Genomic DNA, 17,641 nt, shown 5'->3' on the forward strand with positions numbered 1-17,641 from the left:
TGTGTGTGTGTGTGTGATCATCTTAACTCTAGTTGTATAGGCTATAACTTTTGTTTTTATTAAATTATATATTTTTCTTAGTGTGTATGTGTGTCTGTGTGTATGTGGGGAGGGGGGAGGGGGATAGTTGTGTATTGGGGGGGGGGGGGAGTGGACACAGGTTGAATGAGGCTTTACATTTTGTATAGACAATCCCCGAAGAGATGCCTGACAGAAACTCTGAATGTAGACGTAAATGTAATTTTAGCTTCTCTTCACTTCCCGATAAAACTTTTCATAAACATAAATTAACAGTCGCGGTAAAAATTTGGGTCGTGAAAATAGCGTCATTGTGTTTGTGTCACATAATACAGTGGAATTTGCAGCTTTAGCAAACGATTTTCTTTTTCGCATCTCATAATTAACTGTCCTTGGATTGTGGCATAACCATCTACTAAACTAAAATTTAAAATGTATAGTACGAATCAGGTAAACATAAACAGTTTATGAAAAATAAACAATCTGATACCAGAAAGGCTTTTAATTTTTTTTTTATAAAATAAGGATTTTATACTTTGCATTCCACCATTATCGTATTTTTTAAAATTTTAATACATTGAATTTTTAAAAATCAAAATGATCTGTTTTTTGGGGATATGATATAGAAATCTAGATCTAGACTGATATTCCACATTTTAATCTGGCCAAATGTCAACCACAACAACATCAGATTTGGAAATGGAGGAGTTAGGAACAATCAAAGGGTACATGACTGCTTTACTCAATGCATATGAACAGTTGAGAGGTAAAGTGCAAGTAATGGATTAAACATTAAGGTTTTTTCTTAGTTAGATCTAAATCTATCCACTGTTAACACATTTTATTCTAGATGTAGATCTAGAAATCTAGTCTAGATCTAGAACTAGAGATCTAGAACTAGAAATCTAGATCTTAGAACTAAATTAGATTAATTAAATTCTAGATCTAGATTTCTAGTTCTAGAAATCTAGATCTAGAACTAGAAATCTAGATTAGATTAAATTCTAGATCTATATCTAGAGTCTAGATCTATAAGCTAGATCTACCTGCGAAAGAAAAAAATAATGCACGCAAAGCCGGTTGCAGAGTATTATTTGCCTGTAAGAAATTACATCTCTAAGCTCTAGATCTACATCTAGACCAATGTTCCTTCTCTAAGCCCTAAGGCTGGGAAAAGCTAGTGTGCATCATGTATTTTCTGTGCTCGCTGTTCTAAAAGAAAGTCTTAGGACTATACAATACAAGGATATATTTATTTTACAAAATCACTGCGCAGTAGCTCAAAATAAAATTACTGCGCAACAGCGCAACAGCGCAGCTTAGAGGGAACATTGATCTAGACTTAGTTAGTTAAGTTCGGTTCTTGATCTAGAATCTATATTCCACTTGGACTGGTGATAAACATCCTCAATAGTTTATTTTTAGAATAAGCCTATCATCCTAAGTCCTAAGTTAATAAAGTCAGAATTTAATATTAATCAGGCTAAGTCAAATTAATTAGTAATTGTTTGATCTACCACCTCAAAAAATTATTAGATAATTATTATTATTTTGCAAATAATAATTTATATTGAATGTATGCAAACATAATAATTCTGAATACTTAGGCTAAATACTATTAAACAGATAGTAGTAATCATAATCCAGTAAACAGCTGGCTCTTCAAAGATGAACTATAAATTGTTTTTTTTTATTATAAACAAGTAGGCTTTAAGTAAAGCGTAATCTTTTTCTAAACGTAGTTTAAAATTTAATCAAATCAAAATAAAATAAAATTAAATCATTACTTAGTTAAACCCATAGATCTCACCATCTGTACAAAACCATCTATATCCACTTGTATCTCAATTATCACAGCAAATGGTTTGCCGCAAATTATGATCATAATTCTAATATTAACCTCTCTAAATCTAACCAACACTAAGAAAAAGTGAGCTTGTAACATATTTTTATAATTACTAGATTATATTGAAAATTGTGTAATGGTTTATTATTTTGAAAGTTATGCATAATAATTTTTCTATTATTTTTCAGGAAAAAAGGCATATAATTGTTGCAGACCATTCTGGGACCTGGTAATTATAACCACAATTGATGAGGATCAGAAATCTGCTTTCGAGCTGCAGATAGTTGAGAAAAGATCGCGGCAGGAGCTGCCTCTAGACCTGGTCATCCATGTGGTGTCTGACCCACCAGGCATCAGAATAGGTAAAAAATGTTTGAGCTAGTGTTATCAACTTTAGTTAGAATATGTACACAAATTGAGCTAGTCTTATAAACTTTAGATACAATATGTACGCCGTCGCAGATATAGTTGTGGCTTACATCAATCATTTGTATGTTAAAGTTAAAAATATAACTTGTAGAACCTTGCGTGAACTATGTTATTTTTTATCTCTCAATGTGTTGCTAAGCTAAGTATAATCACAGCAATGTAGTTTGTTTTAGTTGAATTCCTGTGTACATATATCTTAAAAAATATTTAACAGTATGCAAGTTATTTTACTTCATTATTTTTTCTGCCTGTTGTGTTGTGAGTAACACACTTTCTCTGCCTGTTGTAACACTTTATTTTTTTTTACCTGTTGTCCTGTAGGCAATGGTGGCTCAACTCTGACAGCCCTGGAGTTCCTGGACGCCACCTATGGGGCGGCCATGTTTGAGAAGAAGATCCTGCTGATCCATGCAGGGGGGTGGAGCCAGCGGATGCCCAGCTCAACCATTCTTGGCAAAGCTTTCTCCCTGCTCCCCCACGGGTCCCCACCCTATCAGATGCTGGACTTCAAGCTGGCGCTGTACTGGCCCCTAGTGGAGAGAATCGACCCTGGCGTGTTTCTTGTCTGCGCTGATGATTTCATGGTCTACACTATGGAGTCAGACAAGACTTGGAGGGTCCCAGCTCAAGGTTTCACAGCGCTGGCCCACCCATCCCCTATTTCAGTGGGGAGGACTCATGGTGTCTTTGTGATAAAAAATGTGGATGAGTTTGATAAAGAAGTACCTGTTCATGTGGGTGAGTGCCTGCAAGCGCTGCAGAAGTTCTCTGATGAGGGCATGAAATCTCATGGTGCCCTGTTGAAAGGCAGCGACCATCAGTTTGCTGGTGGGGTCCACGTCCAGGGGGAAGCTGTCTACACAGACAGCTCCTTCTACTTCGGCACAGATGTTATGAAGAAACTTCTGGATTTCAAGAAATGTGTGGGGGGCCTGGGCTGTGAGATAGATGCTTACGGTGACTTCTTACAGTCTGTGGGGGTAAAGGCAAGTGATGGCTACATCAAGCTGATATCTAATGTCAGCCAGGTGACCTCCAACCTCCAGGAGATGCGCCAAAAAGTGTTTCACGCCCTGAATGGGTCAGAGTTCCACGTCCTGATCCTCAACGCCTCGGTGTTTGTCCACATTGGCACGGCTAAAGAACTGTTGTATCACTTCTGTCATGACCAGACGTTTCAGGACCAGATGGCCTTTCAGAAAGATGTATTCAATGTATGGGCTGGGACCATACCTAGCACCACAGGCATTGTAGCAGACTCTAATGAAGATAAAACCAACGTCTCTGAGACTGCATGTGTTATGCATTCCATAATGCACACCCAGTCTGTGATTGGAGACAACTGTGTCATAGATTACTGTGATTTTCCTTTACCACTAGAAATTTCTTCCAACTGTATCCTTAGCAACTGCCAGCTCTCTAACGCTGATAGTGCTGGTGGTGTGAACATCCCAACAGAATCTTTCCTGCACACAGTTCCCATCAGCCTGCAAGGCACTGTCAGGTTTGTCACTGTCTACTTCAATATCAATGACGACTTGAAGAAATCTGTCGCATCTTGCGACGTCGAGTCCCTACCTTTTAGTGGCGGCAGTATCAAGGAGTTCCTGAGTGCCAACAGTCTAAGTGTAGAGGATGTTGTGCCAGGCTGCTACAAGGACAGGAAGATCAGTCTCTGGAGCTTAAAGCTGTACCCAGCTAAAGATTCTATGTCTGCTTCGTTCAGAGATGCAGTTGTGGCCCTTAACTTGGAAACAAGGGAGGTAAATCCAGTTGATGAACCCCTGTTCTCAATAGCTGATTTGTTGAAGGTTAAAGATGTCAAAGCAATGCTGACCTTCAGAAAGAACTTGTATGAGAAGATTAACTCTCACTGATATCAGTAAACTGTAGCATTAGAGTAAGCTCTGTAGATGTATGTGATTTACAGGGTAGCTCTGTAGATGTATGTGATTTACTGGGTAGCTCTGTAGATGTATGTGATTTACAGGGTAGCTCTGTAGATGTATGTGATTTACAGTTTAGCTCTGTAGATGTATGTGATTTACAGGGTAGCTCTGTAGATGTATGTGATTTACAGGGTAGCTCTGTAGATGTATCTGTAGATGTATGTGATTTACAGGGTAGCTCTGTAGATGTATGTGATTTACAGGATAGCTCTGTAGATGTATGTGATTAAGGGTGTAGCTGTGTAAATAATGTGTGATGTAGCACATTTCATACAGATAGCTCAGTTTCCTGTTATACATCATCTAGAACAAATGAGATTAATTGAACAATTTTCTTTAAATTTATTTCAGTGAACCATCTGTTTTGCTAAATGACATTGTATACACCCATAAATACATCAATACATTTATATGGAAAGATGTAATTTTAAAAAAAATAATTAAAATATGTTTTATTTTTGAATTTGAACAGTTTGCAGTTTTATGAATATATTTTATTTTTAATGATTCAAGTTTGTTGTTAAGATTTTATTTTTGAAGAGAATATTGTTTCAAGATTTATTTATGGATTTCAATAAATGAGGGCTTACATTTTTGGATTTTAATGACTAAGGACTTGTTTTAAAAATGTATTGATACATTTATGTTGAGGGCTTATTTGTTTTGAGATTTGTTGATGCATAGTAACGATATGGAATGTCATATTTCTTTTAAGATATATTTAGGCTATATAGATTACTTGTTTTACAATTTATAGACTGTAATGACTGAGGGATTATGTTCTCAAACTTTATTAATGGATGTTTTGATTCTATATTGATAGAAACTGAGATCTTATATATACAGGCTTCAGCTCATCCGTGAAACATGTTTATAATCTGCTCTATGTCCTGATAAAAAAAATAATGAACACCCAATGGTCGAAGGTTGTGTTAGTGGACTTCACAGATCATGCATCAATGGTCTGAGTTTTGTGAAGCTCTGTTGGTGGACTTCACAAATCATGTACTGCCACATGTATTAAGCCACAGTCCCATCTTGTTAAGTTTATCACCAACAAAGTGTCCAGCATACAATTTTGTTGACCATACAATTGTGTTGACCATACAACTTTGTTGACCATACAACTTTGTTGACCATACAACTTTGTTGACCATACAACTGATGGTTCACTTGTTTTGCCAAAAACTTCTTGTGAGCGCTAAATAATTTTAAAATGTGCTTAACTTTTCTGTACATATTTCCTCTCAGATTTTTACTCTATTTAGCCAAAAGTTGCCAGTATTTATCTACAGAACAATTCTACTATATGTACTATTATTTTACTTATAAACAATTTATAAAATGTAACCTAACTTTTTATGTTTCATTTAAAATCCTTTTCCTATATTGTGGTTCTAAACAAAAATTTGTGATTCATATTTATTTTAGGTTTTTCCTAATGAACGAAATGCTAGATTCTGAGTTGTTAGAAATAGTAACTTTATTTTGCTGTCTTCACATGTTTTTGTAAATGCCTTTATTGTTATGAATGTGATAAAAGGAAAATATTTAGTATTGGAAATGATTTATGGAACAAATTTTGGAGAAGGTCAGGATTTTGTTTAGATAACATGCCGATCTAAGAATGTAGGACAAATTTAGAACAAGTTCTATGTTGTGTAAACACTGAGTTTCTCTGTAGAAAGAACAAGTTTAAACTAAATGAGGTTATTATCTTGTAACTTATTTGTAATCTTGCTGGAACAAGGTTGTATGTGAACACAATTTTTTATATCATATAGTTGTATATTTTATGATTGAACAAATTGTATATGAACACATTTTTAAAAATTGTGTTGTTTATGATTGCAGATTTCTATTTACAAGAACATGAAAACTGCCACCCTTGTTTGCCTGATTTGGTTTTCTCAGAATATCAGCTGTCTGAGACAATGGTAAACATTCCTAATGAAATATACATGTGATATTTTAATTTCTCACACCTAATTCCTGATTGCTGGTTCTGCATGAGTTTTGCTAATGACAAAATTCATGATTGCTGGTTCTCTTATGAGTTTTGCTAATGACAAAATTCTTGATAGCTAGTACTCTAATCACTTGTGCTGATCTTCATTAAACCTACAGATCAATCACTAATGTGCATCCAGTGCTCAAAGTGCACCGACCTTCCAAGATGCATTAACCTCTGGTGTGCACTAACCCCCCCCCCCCCCCCCACCCCCACACAGCACCCTAAAGCACATGGTGATATTCTTTTAATTTTCCTAATTATTGTTTGTATCATGGATTTGAAATTATTGAATTAATTTAAAAAATTTGTAAACTAAATTAACATTTTATTTTACCACAATATAATTTTTTATATTATATCATTTCTCATTTCAATAGTTTGAACAACTAAACCATGTATCAAGAGCTTTTATTTTAAGATATTTTGTTATTTGTGTGATATATTTAAGGGGATTGCCTTGGGGATGTGACATTATTGGATGATTAAAAATTTCATGTGGTTTTTATTGTGTTTTCTTTTTACACCTGTTATGGAAACTAAAAAAAAATTAAACTCCTGTAATATCCAGCCAATAACATGGTTATAGTTATAGACATGAACTTATTTATTTGATTGTATCATATGAGAATTTAAGATACGACAGCTAAAAATATATCGTGAAACAGTAAAAACAGGAACAGAAAAACAAAACCAGATTTCAAAAATATTCCTAAATTAAGCTCTTAACCGCCCAACAGCACACCATTTATCACTTTGTTTTAAAACACGAATTAAAAACCCCCCTTTGTTTGAAAAAAGTAAAGGGAGGTAATCCAAAGACTTTATTTTTCCTTACAGTAATTTTTGAGTTACTGCCCTTTGTATGTTAAAAAATTCTGATATCAATATTATTAAATGTGTAGTGTAGTTCCCCTATGATTATGACAAGTTAAGTCGTTCGTTGTAGGAATCATGAAGGGCTAGATTTTACATGTGGATTTTTTAGTAATTCGCATTGTTAGAAATAAAACACATCAAGCAGCAAAATGTTGACTTATGTGATTGCCATATGTGCTGTATGATGTGACTGCCTTCTGATGTGATTGACATCTGATGTGATTGCTTTCTGCAGCCTACATATTGAGGGTTTATTGAAGGATTATCAGAAAGGTTAACATCGTGAATCTGCCCCACACAAACTAAAGCAAGCAGCACAAGTTTACCAATAAAGAATCAGTTACAGCCTAGACTTCTCGCTCGACTGTAACCAAACTGATCCATTAAAAAAACATAATCAGGACGATGTAATATAGATCACTAACCTTATGTTAAAACCAATTAATCGACACGGTACTATCTGTAAGCAGAATAGTACAAGAATACCCCGTGTTTTCTCCTTCTTTATATATTAGGTAACTTTATGTTAATTAAAGTAAGTAATTAATTAAAATGATAATCAAATCGATAGTATTTTATCCGATTAAAAAAATCGATGCTAGACCAATTCTTTCAATTTCTTTAATTTTTATTCAACACACATTAAAAAAGAACCTCATATGAAATGATATCATCTTCAGTGTATATTGTTTATAAGCGCGAGAAAAAAAACCGCCGGACAAGAAACTTTGTAAATTGCACATGGTGAGTAGTAAGTAAAGTAAAGTTCCCTTTCAAAGGTGACAGTCTATATGGCAAGTGAAGTAGAGTTCACTTATTTCTGTGACCTCGGAATATGAAGAGATAGTGTGGTCAGGGACGGTCAACTCATTTGACCCCGGATTCGAACTCGAGACTTACGGTTCAGCAGTCCAGCTCTCTACAGCTAGACCACTCCTTCCCAACATGGTTGGGACCCGGTTGTTTTAGATGAACTCTTCTGTGGGTGGGGGGGGGGGGAGATGTGTTTACTCCCAGCTGAGTGTTCTACCACTCGGCCATCCTGCTTCTGATATAAGTTTGATGATATTCAATTGTAAATTGACGTTGGTAATTATGTTAATGAAACTAATTATGTGGTTCACTACGGTGCTGTGAAAGGTGGATTTGCTAATAATAAACTTCTATTAGACAAGAGCTGAATCATCCTACACAGTCTTTAGTACAAATCGTACACATAAATAAGTGTTGCTTCCTCCACAATGACAGTAGGTTATTATCTCTGATTGTAGGAAAAAAAGTCACAGGGAAAAAAAAAACACCGGAAAAAAAAACAGAAAAACAGTCATAGGAAAAAAGTCACAATTATATATTTGTATGGAATTTGTTAATACTTTTATGTGTTAAATATTCAGCGAGTGCAAATCATCTTAAATTAGTTAACTGTAATGTCGTGTGCGTAGGTTGTATATGTATAGTAATGTTTATAGCAAACGTAAACATATTTAGTATGGAGTGTGTAGGCTTTAATTCCGCTATGCATATAATATTTAATATAATTTAATAGAATGTTCGTCTTTTCGGTTTTCATCGTGTCTTTTAAATTAGTGTAAAATGGCATAAAGACGTTTCTAATCTGATTTGCTGCCCTTAACTCACCGCAACAATAGTTCGACCACCTTTTCTGACCACATTTATCACGCTCATTACGTAACAAAGCATAGGATCAAAACAGAAAGCCGACACGGTACAAAGGCTGGCTTTGACACAAAACGTCAACAACACACAATATGGACGGACAAGGCCGACTGAGGAGAAGCCGACCAAGGAATGGCCAACGGCAAAAACAAATATGCAAAACTCAATGATGTGCCAAAATTTCTTTTGTAATTAGTTTTTCTAAAGCGAATTTAACTAAATACGTAACAAAAGTTGAGGTTGCTGTGTAAATTACGTCATATTATTTTTACAGACAGACAGACAGACAGACAGACAGACAGACAGACAGACAGACAGACAGACAGACAGACAGACAGACAGACAGACAGACAGACAGACAGACAGACAGACAGACAGACAGACAGACAGACAGACAGACAGACAGACAGACAGACAGACAGACAGACAGACAGACAGACAGACAGACAGACAGACAGACAGACAGACAGACAGACAGACAGACAGACAGACAGACAGACAGACAGACAGACAGACAGACAGACAGACAGACAGACAGACAGACAGACAGACAGACAGACAGACAGACAGACAGACAGACAGACAGACAGACAGACAGACAGACAGACAGACAGACAGACAGACAGACAGACAGACAGACAGACAGACAGACAGACAGACAGACAGACAGACAGACAGACAGACAGACAGACAGACAGACAGACAGACAGACAGACAGACACGAGAATGTGTTTACAAAAAATATTGGTCGAGTAAACAGCTCTACAGCCGACATATTTGAAATGCCACTTTTCTCTAAAAGAACGCCATCTCTGATTGTTTGTGCACAAGTGACGTGCGTTGATCCTTCAACCGGAAGAGCAATCTATTTGACGGACAAACGCCACTCTTCGCAGATCTTGGCGCCAAATTGCAGCAGATGGGAAACTAATGTCAGCCTCAGCGGCGTGAAGTTCAGCGGATTTACCCGCTGACTATTCCAGGCGCGGCAAACACAATCACGCCACGGAACTAGGTCAAGGTCGGTGGACGTCGCGTCCCTGTCGTCTGTGAATGATTTCCAATATTTTTAAATTAAACGCGGCCATTGATTGAAATCTCGTACTGTCCCCCACCTCCCCATCACACGGGAAGGTAAATGGAAAAAAAATTCGATTTGATTCAATAAACCTCGGTGATGAGATAGTATTACGCCCCCCTCCCCCCCCCCCCCCCCCCCCACCCCCATCATACCCCGACCTTTATCCCACAATTGATGCCTTCCTCTGAAACTTTGGCAGTGTGGTGGGGATGGGAGGGGGGCGGAGACATTTGAAAATTTGGCTGTGGGGGGTAGAGGGGTGGCGAACACTTGAGACTTTGGCTAGTGTGTGTGTAAGGGTGGGGGTGTGTGGGACACGTACAACTTTGGCTGGGGTGGGGCAAAGAGTGTGAGCAGGTTCCTTCCAGACTTTTTTTCTCCGGGTGCGAGGGGGGCACTTGAAATTTTCGGGGGTAGAGGGCAGACTAAAATTTCAGGGGGGACGTGACGGGGACACATATAAAGTATATATTTTCTATATGAATTCCATTTCGTTCGGGGGGCGGTAGACTCTCTTCGCCCCCCACCCCTCCGAGAGATGCCTGTAAGAAACACTGAGTGTGAGTTAGTCCTTAACTCCTACACTAAATTCACCCTCCGTTAAATCATCATCTCTTAAAACAGATTGCTTTTGTTTAACCCGCGCCCACTAAACTACCATCTTTACCTAATTAAAATATGATTACATAATATATCATTACCTAATAAAATGGCCTTACCTAATAAAATGGCCTTACCTAATTAAAATGTGATTACCTATTTAAAATGTGATTACCTAATTAAAATGTGATTGCCTAATTAAAATGTGATTACCTATGGAATGGTTTTCTATTTTCGTCTCACATAAAAAGACCTATGAGTTTATTGAACCTTGACACGATGGCAGTTAATGAATGTTTTTAATTACGTCGTTAATACTGCATGTTGCTAAATATAGAATACCCAATGTCAAACTAATGTCCCAGTTTTAGGACATGACAACATCCTGTGGTAATCTGGAGGCTGTGATTGTGTTCTACAGGCAGAGGCGTAGCGACCCTTCCCGGCGCCCTGGACAAACTTTCGATTTACACCCCCCCCCTCGAACTTTTCATTTGCACCCCCCTCAAACTTTCAATTTGGCGCCCCCCCCTAAGGTCGGCGCCCGGGGACATATGTCCCCCACCCCCCTCGCTACGCCTCTGTCTTCAGGCAGCGATTGTGTTAGGCAGCGATTGTGTTTTAGTGATTGTTAAACGTGCATTGTCTTAAGAGCGTGATAAGGACAGTTATTGTGTCCAACAGAGACGATTGTCTTTAGAAAGTGATTATGCCATCAAAACAGTGATTGTGTCATTAAGTCAATGATTGTGCCATTAAGACGATTGTGTAATTAAGACCGTGATCGTGCCATGAGTATTGTGTGTCATTAAAACATTGATTATTTTATTCTTGCTGTGACTGGGTCAGTAAGAAAGTGACTAATTCTGACAGTGATTGTACAGTGTCGATCTGACAGTGATTGTGACTAATTCTGACAGTGATTGTGACTAAATTAGACACATTGACAGTAATTCTGACAGTGATTATGACAGTGTAATTCTGACAGTGATTGTATCAAGCCATTACAAATCTTAAAGCTGTTTTGTGCTGCTCCTACTCCAACATAGAACAACGTTGGCTAATCACACACATTTTAAAACGCGATATTTCAAATAACTAGTTAATTATTCATCTCATTTAAATTTAGGACTTCTCGATGGTAGCTAAATATCGTTTCACTACCGCCATTGAAATTAACTTGGGATTCAGATTTCGTTGGAAAAAATCCTCTCACGAATAGTCAGGAAATACAATCTGATGATCCCTCGGGAAAAATCATCCAAGAATAATACAGCAGCATCAAATCTACAGAATACAAATGGTCAATTCCAGAACATATTAGGTCAACACAACTTATGTTGGCGGTGTAAATAGTTTACAGCTTTAAGGTGGAACATTGTAGAAGGTGTATTCTTGTTTGCAACACACAAAAAAGCAGATTCCATGATTAAAATGTTTGTAAACCTTATTTTAATACACTTTTTATCAAAATATAAACAATTTGTTATAAACTAAAATGACAACAAAAAATGTACAGTTCAGTTAAAACAGATCTTGCTAATTTGAACTTGCTGATATAAAAGCTAAAATGTTCACAATATTAGTAAAAATATACGTAGAATGCTGTAAAATGTATTTCGGTATATTTTAAAAAATTTAGTTAATAAAATTAAATATTGTATGATTTAATTTTGATTTAAAAAAATGGACTATCTTAAAATTGTAATACGTTAGTAGCTAGATTCTACAAATTTTAAAATATATATATATACATATAATTTAAAACAATAGTTTATGTAGCCTATCGGTGTTTTTATATAATAACCAGTTTAAAAATTAATTTTATCAATAAAAATTTTTAAGTAATAAAATTTTCTTGTATACCACATTAAAGTCAAACATGAAGACACTATGGCTAAACCAGCAAGACATGGTTGAACCAGCAAGACATGGTTGAACCAGCAAGACATGGTTGAACCAACAAGACATGTTAAACCACCAAGACATGGTTGAACCAGCAAGATATGGTTAAACAATCAAGACATGGTTGAACCAGCAAGATATGGTTAAACCACCAAGACATGGTTGAACCAGCAAGATATGGTTAAACAAGCAAGACACGGTTGAACCAGCAAGATATGGTTAAACCACCAAGACATGGTTGAACCAGCAAGATATGGTTAAACAAGCAAGACATGGTTGAACCAGCAAGATATGGTTAAACCACCAAGACATGGTTGAACCAGCAAGATATGGTTAAACAAGCAAGACATGTTAAACCACCAAGACATGGTTAAACCACCACGACATGGTTAAACCAACAAGACATGTTAAACCAACAAGACAGATGGCACTAAATTAGTTTCTCCCGGCAGACCGCGACTCTGGCACCACGATAGCACCAGCTCCTCTCCATCACCTCATACACCACAAAGCTCCTAAACTCCGGCTCCACCAGCTCCATAAAGTCCACGTCACACAGCTCGTTCTGGATCAGCCGTGGCACACCCAGTGTCCGGACCTGATCTCTCCGGGCCGGCATGGGTCTCAGGCGCCGGACAACGGCCTGTCTGGACAGCGTGAACAAGCTCAGGGGCTGAGAGACCAACTCCTGCAGTTCCTGCAACTTGTCCGGCACGAAGGTGTCCATGGCTTCGTGTGACCTGGTCAGCTCCTCAAAGTAGTCGGAGCTGAACATGTTGAAGCAGGCCAGCTCGCTCATGCAGCCTTTACCAGCCCTGGCGAAGACGTCGAAGACACCTCTGGGCACCGTGGGCAGGAGACACAGGACGTACAGATGGAAGTGGCTGAGGATGGTAAACATGTTCAGTGATGGTAGTGAGATACATCACACATGGTACATACATCGTGTGTACATCATTCACTCCTGATTCATTCACTATCCACACATCATACATCACTAGCACAACACTCGCACATCACTCGTACACAAAGATTGTCACTATCTCGGTGGGCATTCACTTTAGATGGACAGTCAGTTTAGATAAACATTCAGTTTAGATAAAGTTTCCTACCAACCCAACCCTATACCAACCCCCTAGCAACCCAACCATATGCCAACCCTCCCCTATACCAACCCTCCCCCTATACCAACCCTCCCCCTATACCAACCCTCCCCCTATACCAACCCTCCCCCTATACCAACCCTCCCCCTATACCAACCCTCCCATATACCAACCCTCCTATCACCACTCACCCCTTAAAGTTCTCTATAGCGCCATACTCTACCAGCAGTTTTACAGCTACGGTGCCAAAGTTGATAGCAGCACACATGAGGGCGGGGCTAAACCTGCGGCCCAGGTCAGTCAGCATGATTCCCGTGTCCAGGTACAGCTTCATGCTCTCCAGGTCGGCCTGTAAGGTGGAGAACAGGAGCCCGTAGTACAGGATCAGCCAGTCCTTGGGGCACGGGCCGTTGGAGGTCACTGGCCAGTGGATTGGGCAAGGTCTGTTGGTGGCTGGAGGCGGATCTTGTGGTGATGGCGTGTTTGAGGCCGATGGTCCCTGTGGGCAGGGTCTGTTTGAGGCCGATGGCCCATCTTGTGCGCAGGGTCTGTTTAAGGCCGATGTCCCATCTTGTGCGCAGGGTCTATTGGAGGCCGATGGCCCATCTTGTGGGCAGGGTCTGTTTAAGGCCGATGGCCCATCTTGTGCGCAGGGTCTGTTGGAGGCCGATGGCCCATCTTGCGGGCAGGTTCTGTTTAAGGTCGATGGCCCACCTTGCGGGCAGGTTCTGTTTAAGGCCGATGGCCCATCTTGTGGGCAGGGTCTGTTTGAGGCCGATGGCCCATCTTGCGGGCAGGTTCTGTTTAAGGCCGATGGCCCATCTTGCGGGCATGTTCTGTTTAAGGCCGATGGCCCATCTTGTGGGCAGGGTCTGTTTAACGCCGATGGCCCATCTTGTGGGCAGGGTCTGTTTGAGGCCGATGGCCCATCTTGCGGACAGGTTCTGTTTAAGGCCGATGGCCCATCTTGCGGGCAGGTTCTGTTTAAGGCCGATGGCCCATCTTGTGGGAAGGGTCTGTTGGAGGCCGATGGCCCATCTTGTATGAACACGTCCGATGGCCAATGGTGTGGGCAGGGTCTATTGGAGGCCGGTTGGCCATGTCGTGGAACGAAGACGTTGCCTCTAGTTGGCCAGTGTTGTAGACAGGGCGTGGTGCCTGTTGGACACTCATGTGGGTGGAGTAAGTTTGAGGCGGCTGGCCAATGTAGTGGGCAGGGTGTGTGTGAGATGGATGGCCAATGTTGTTCGCAGGGTGTGTTGGTGGCAGTGGGCCAGAACTGTGGGCAGGGGACATTGGTGACCAGGGGCAACGTCCTGTAGTACCTGCAGTTGACACACACGTTTAAGGACACAGTACATGAGTGACGTCAAACTGATGTCAACTACCAAGTAAATAAATCCACTTAACTAATCTTAACTACACACATCTGGGTGGTGGCTGGTGGGATGGTGTGGTCAAGGTGTAGAGTGAGTGTGTGAGTGCTAAAATTGGGAGTGGGTGGGATGGTGTGGTCAAGTGATAGAGTGAGTGAGTGCTAAAATTGGGAGTGGGTGGGATGGTGTGGTCAAGTGATAGAGTGTGTGTGTGAGTGCTAAAATTGGGAGTGGGTGGGTTGGTGTGGTCAAGTGATAGAGTGTGTGTGTGAGTGCTAAAATTGGGAGTGGGTGGGTTGGTGTGGTCAAGTGATAGAGTGCACGAATCTAAGCAAAATCATCGAGTTCGGTAACCGGAATCTAGTCTTTAGGATGTCCAGATCCATCCATGTCTTGTGGGTGAAGTTGAAAGACGGCTGGGGGTGACCACGCTATACCCAGGGTTTCTTTCAGGTACTTTTTTCTGGGTGGGTACCTTAACCTACAAGGAGGCGCACTTAACATTTCTGGAAGATGGGCGGTCACTGGTTACAGTGCATATTGTACAAATACATTTTATAGTTCTTTATTATTTGTTTCGTGTGATGGGGTGGGGTGGGCGTACTCCCTGGAGAGATGCTGCAAATTAATTCTTGTTATACTCTCAAGGGTGAAATATAATTTAACACCTGTAACTGGAATACCACATATACAGATGATATGCTGCATATGTAGGTGAGATACATTGGTTGGTGAATTACTACCAATGACTAAAGGACCCTCACGTTAAAACCTGTTCACTTTATTTTTTTTTATAAATATATTTAGCCCTATGGTTTTAGACAAATAGTTTTCACACGTCACAAACTAAAGCTACAAATCAAATCGACACAAACTGTCAACAAGACTAACAGTAATACGCCCATCTTAACTGTACAAGGTTGAATATAACCGGTGCTCTAAGGCCGAATATACTGGACCGTGTCACTTTTAATATCACACAATAGACTCGACTACATCAGTATAACACCACATCAACCTAACACACAACTCCCCAGTATAAAAAGTAAGTAGATCCTAGATCTAATTTTAAAAAAAAAAGCAGGTGAAACTTTTCTCCCACCTTTTGATGTGACCTAGTTGGTGTTCTATTCCATCAATTCCAGGAAGGTCAACGGTTTTCTCAAAGATGGTGTCCCCATTCTCCCGTCTGAATTGGATGTTCATGTAATGTAGTGTGTTGGGCATCCTTGCTATGATGTAGTCAGTAGCTCCCTTGGTGCCTAAACAATAGCTTATACTAGTTGAAGTCATGTACAAGCGTTAGCACCTGTTGAGATCATATACAACTGTTAGCACATTTTGATACATAAATAGCACCTACTTCTACACACATTTCAGATACACATTAAATTATACCGATTGCAGCACATGCGACTAAGCTATACTTATTGCACACATATACTTAAGTTATACTTATTGCACACGTATACTTAAGCTATACCTATTGCCTCACAAAGACTACGCTGTGTAGCCCTATTTGAAGGCACTGTTATGTTGTCTCGCTACCCTACGAACGTTGTCAAACTCCCAATGTGTGTTTGGGACGGAGCACATTAAACGGTGTTTTAAGACATGTTTTTCTTGTACAGTTGTTTACAAACACACAGTGACACGTAGACAAACTCCAGACTTTCACACAACTCCACACCATTTGTGAACACACCCATCCTTGTGTTGTGATTTGAGCAGAGTTCACTGTATCGTCTCAATGTCCGTCTTGTGTGGACCAAACAACACACCACGCGAGGAGTGAACACCTTATTGTACACACTTCCTGCTCGACCAGTGGACACATGTGTTGACCCCAGAGATGATGTAACTGTATATCTACACGGGAGCTATAATTTTTTAATCGAGGAAGAAAGTATTAAATAATGTTTGAAATCTGAGTTATGAAAACCAAATAAATTATTTTCTTGTAAAAAAAAAATGTGAATCCAGGTGAGGAGATGAAGCGTGAAGTCTGCACACGTGACGTGATCTGACACTTAACTGGGGTGTGTGGTGACGGCTGGGGGGGGGGGGGGGGGTCATCGACTCAAGAGCACCATATAGGCAGAAAAAAAAAGTAATATAATACGCCTCAAGTACTATTACTGTATGAAGTACGAGCTGACCAGCGACGTAGCATACGTTTATAGTTTATATGTTTAGTTTAGTAACTATTTTTCAGTAATTCAGAATTTGTGAATTCGACACTACCAATGCTGTGACTGAAAATATTTTGCTTTAAAACACTATCAGTAGCTAGTGAAGGACGATTATCCTCACCCTCGCTTTCCACTCCGCCCCCCCCCCCCCCCACCCCATCCCGCCTCCGTGAAAACAGCCGTCTGTGACGACAGTTTACAGACGACAATGACAGGGACAAACAGAACATGTTATTATCTTACCTTAGTTTCAAATCGTTTAAAAACTAAATTATCTGCCCCATAATAGCCGACACTACGATTGTAAACAGCTCACCAGACTGGGTGGGGTGAGCATGACGGGGTGGGGTTAGCATGATGAGGTGGGGTGGGGTTAGCATGATGAGGTGGGGTTAGCATGATGAGGTGGGGTGGGGTTAGCATGATGAGGTGGGGTGGGGTTAGCATGATGGGGTGGGGTGGGGTGGGGTGGGGTGAGCATGGTGGGGTGGGGTGAGCATGATGGGGTGGGGTGGGGTGAGCATGATGGGGTGGGGTGGGGTGAGCATGATGGGGTGGGGTGGGGTGAGCATGAT

General features: G+C 40.0%; 2 protein-coding genes across 2 annotated transcripts; one reads left to right on the forward strand and one right to left on the reverse strand.

Moving 5' to 3' along the window:
• The first annotated feature begins 695 nt into the window (after positions 1-695).
• Positions 696-4,389, forward strand: LOC131937443 (fucose-1-phosphate guanylyltransferase). The gene is made up of 3 exons (XM_059294882.1): positions 696-784; positions 2,053-2,226; positions 2,615-4,389. The coding sequence occupies exons 1-3, from the start codon at positions 718-720 to the stop codon at positions 4,168-4,170; spliced, it is 1,797 nt and encodes a 598-aa protein (XP_059150865.1). The 5' UTR covers positions 696-717; the 3' UTR covers positions 4,171-4,389.
• An 8,321-nt stretch (positions 4,390-12,710) lies between these two features.
• On the reverse strand, positions 12,711-16,451 carry LOC131938776 (cell surface glycoprotein 1). The gene is made up of 4 exons (XM_059296946.1): positions 16,358-16,451; positions 15,977-16,183; positions 13,690-14,823; positions 12,711-13,279 (listed from the first exon to the last, which is right to left on the reverse strand). The coding sequence occupies exons 2-4, from the start codon at positions 16,165-16,167 to the stop codon at positions 12,826-12,828; spliced, it is 1,779 nt and encodes a 592-aa protein (XP_059152929.1). The 5' UTR covers positions 16,168-16,183; positions 16,358-16,451; the 3' UTR covers positions 12,711-12,825.
• Positions 16,452-17,641: the final 1,190 nt, after the last annotated feature.

Source organism: Physella acuta, unplaced genomic scaffold (genome assembly GCF_028476545.2).
Source record: "Physella acuta isolate Inbredline_101_S28 unplaced genomic scaffold, ASM2847654v3 ptg000017l, whole genome shotgun sequence".
NCBI classification, from domain to species: domain Eukaryota; kingdom Metazoa; phylum Mollusca; class Gastropoda; family Physidae; genus Physella; species Physella acuta.

Bases quoted from the DNA above. Each gene is read 5' to 3' on its own strand.
- LOC131937443 (XM_059294882.1), top strand. From the start codon at position 718: ATGGAGGAGTTAGGAACAATCAAAGGGTACATGACTGCTTTACTCAAT. The intron at 785-2,052 runs GTAAAGTGCAAG...ATTATTTTTCAG, and splicing joins TGCATATGAACAGTTGAGAG to GAAAAAAGGCATATAATTGT. The intron at 2,227-2,614 runs GTAAAAAATGTT...GTTGTCCTGTAG, and splicing joins CCCACCAGGCATCAGAATAG to GCAATGGTGGCTCAACTCTG.
- LOC131938776 (XM_059296946.1), bottom strand. From the start codon at position 16,167: ATGACTTCAACTAGTATAAGCTATTGTTTAGGCACCAAGGGAGCTACT. The intron at 14,824-15,976 runs GTGGGAGAAAAG...TGTCAACTGCAG, and splicing joins CAACTAGGTCACATCAAAAG to GTACTACAGGACGTTGCCCC. The intron at 13,280-13,689 runs GTGAGTGGTGAT...TACCATCCTCAG, and splicing joins GCTATAGAGAACTTTAAGGG to CCACTTCCATCTGTACGTCC.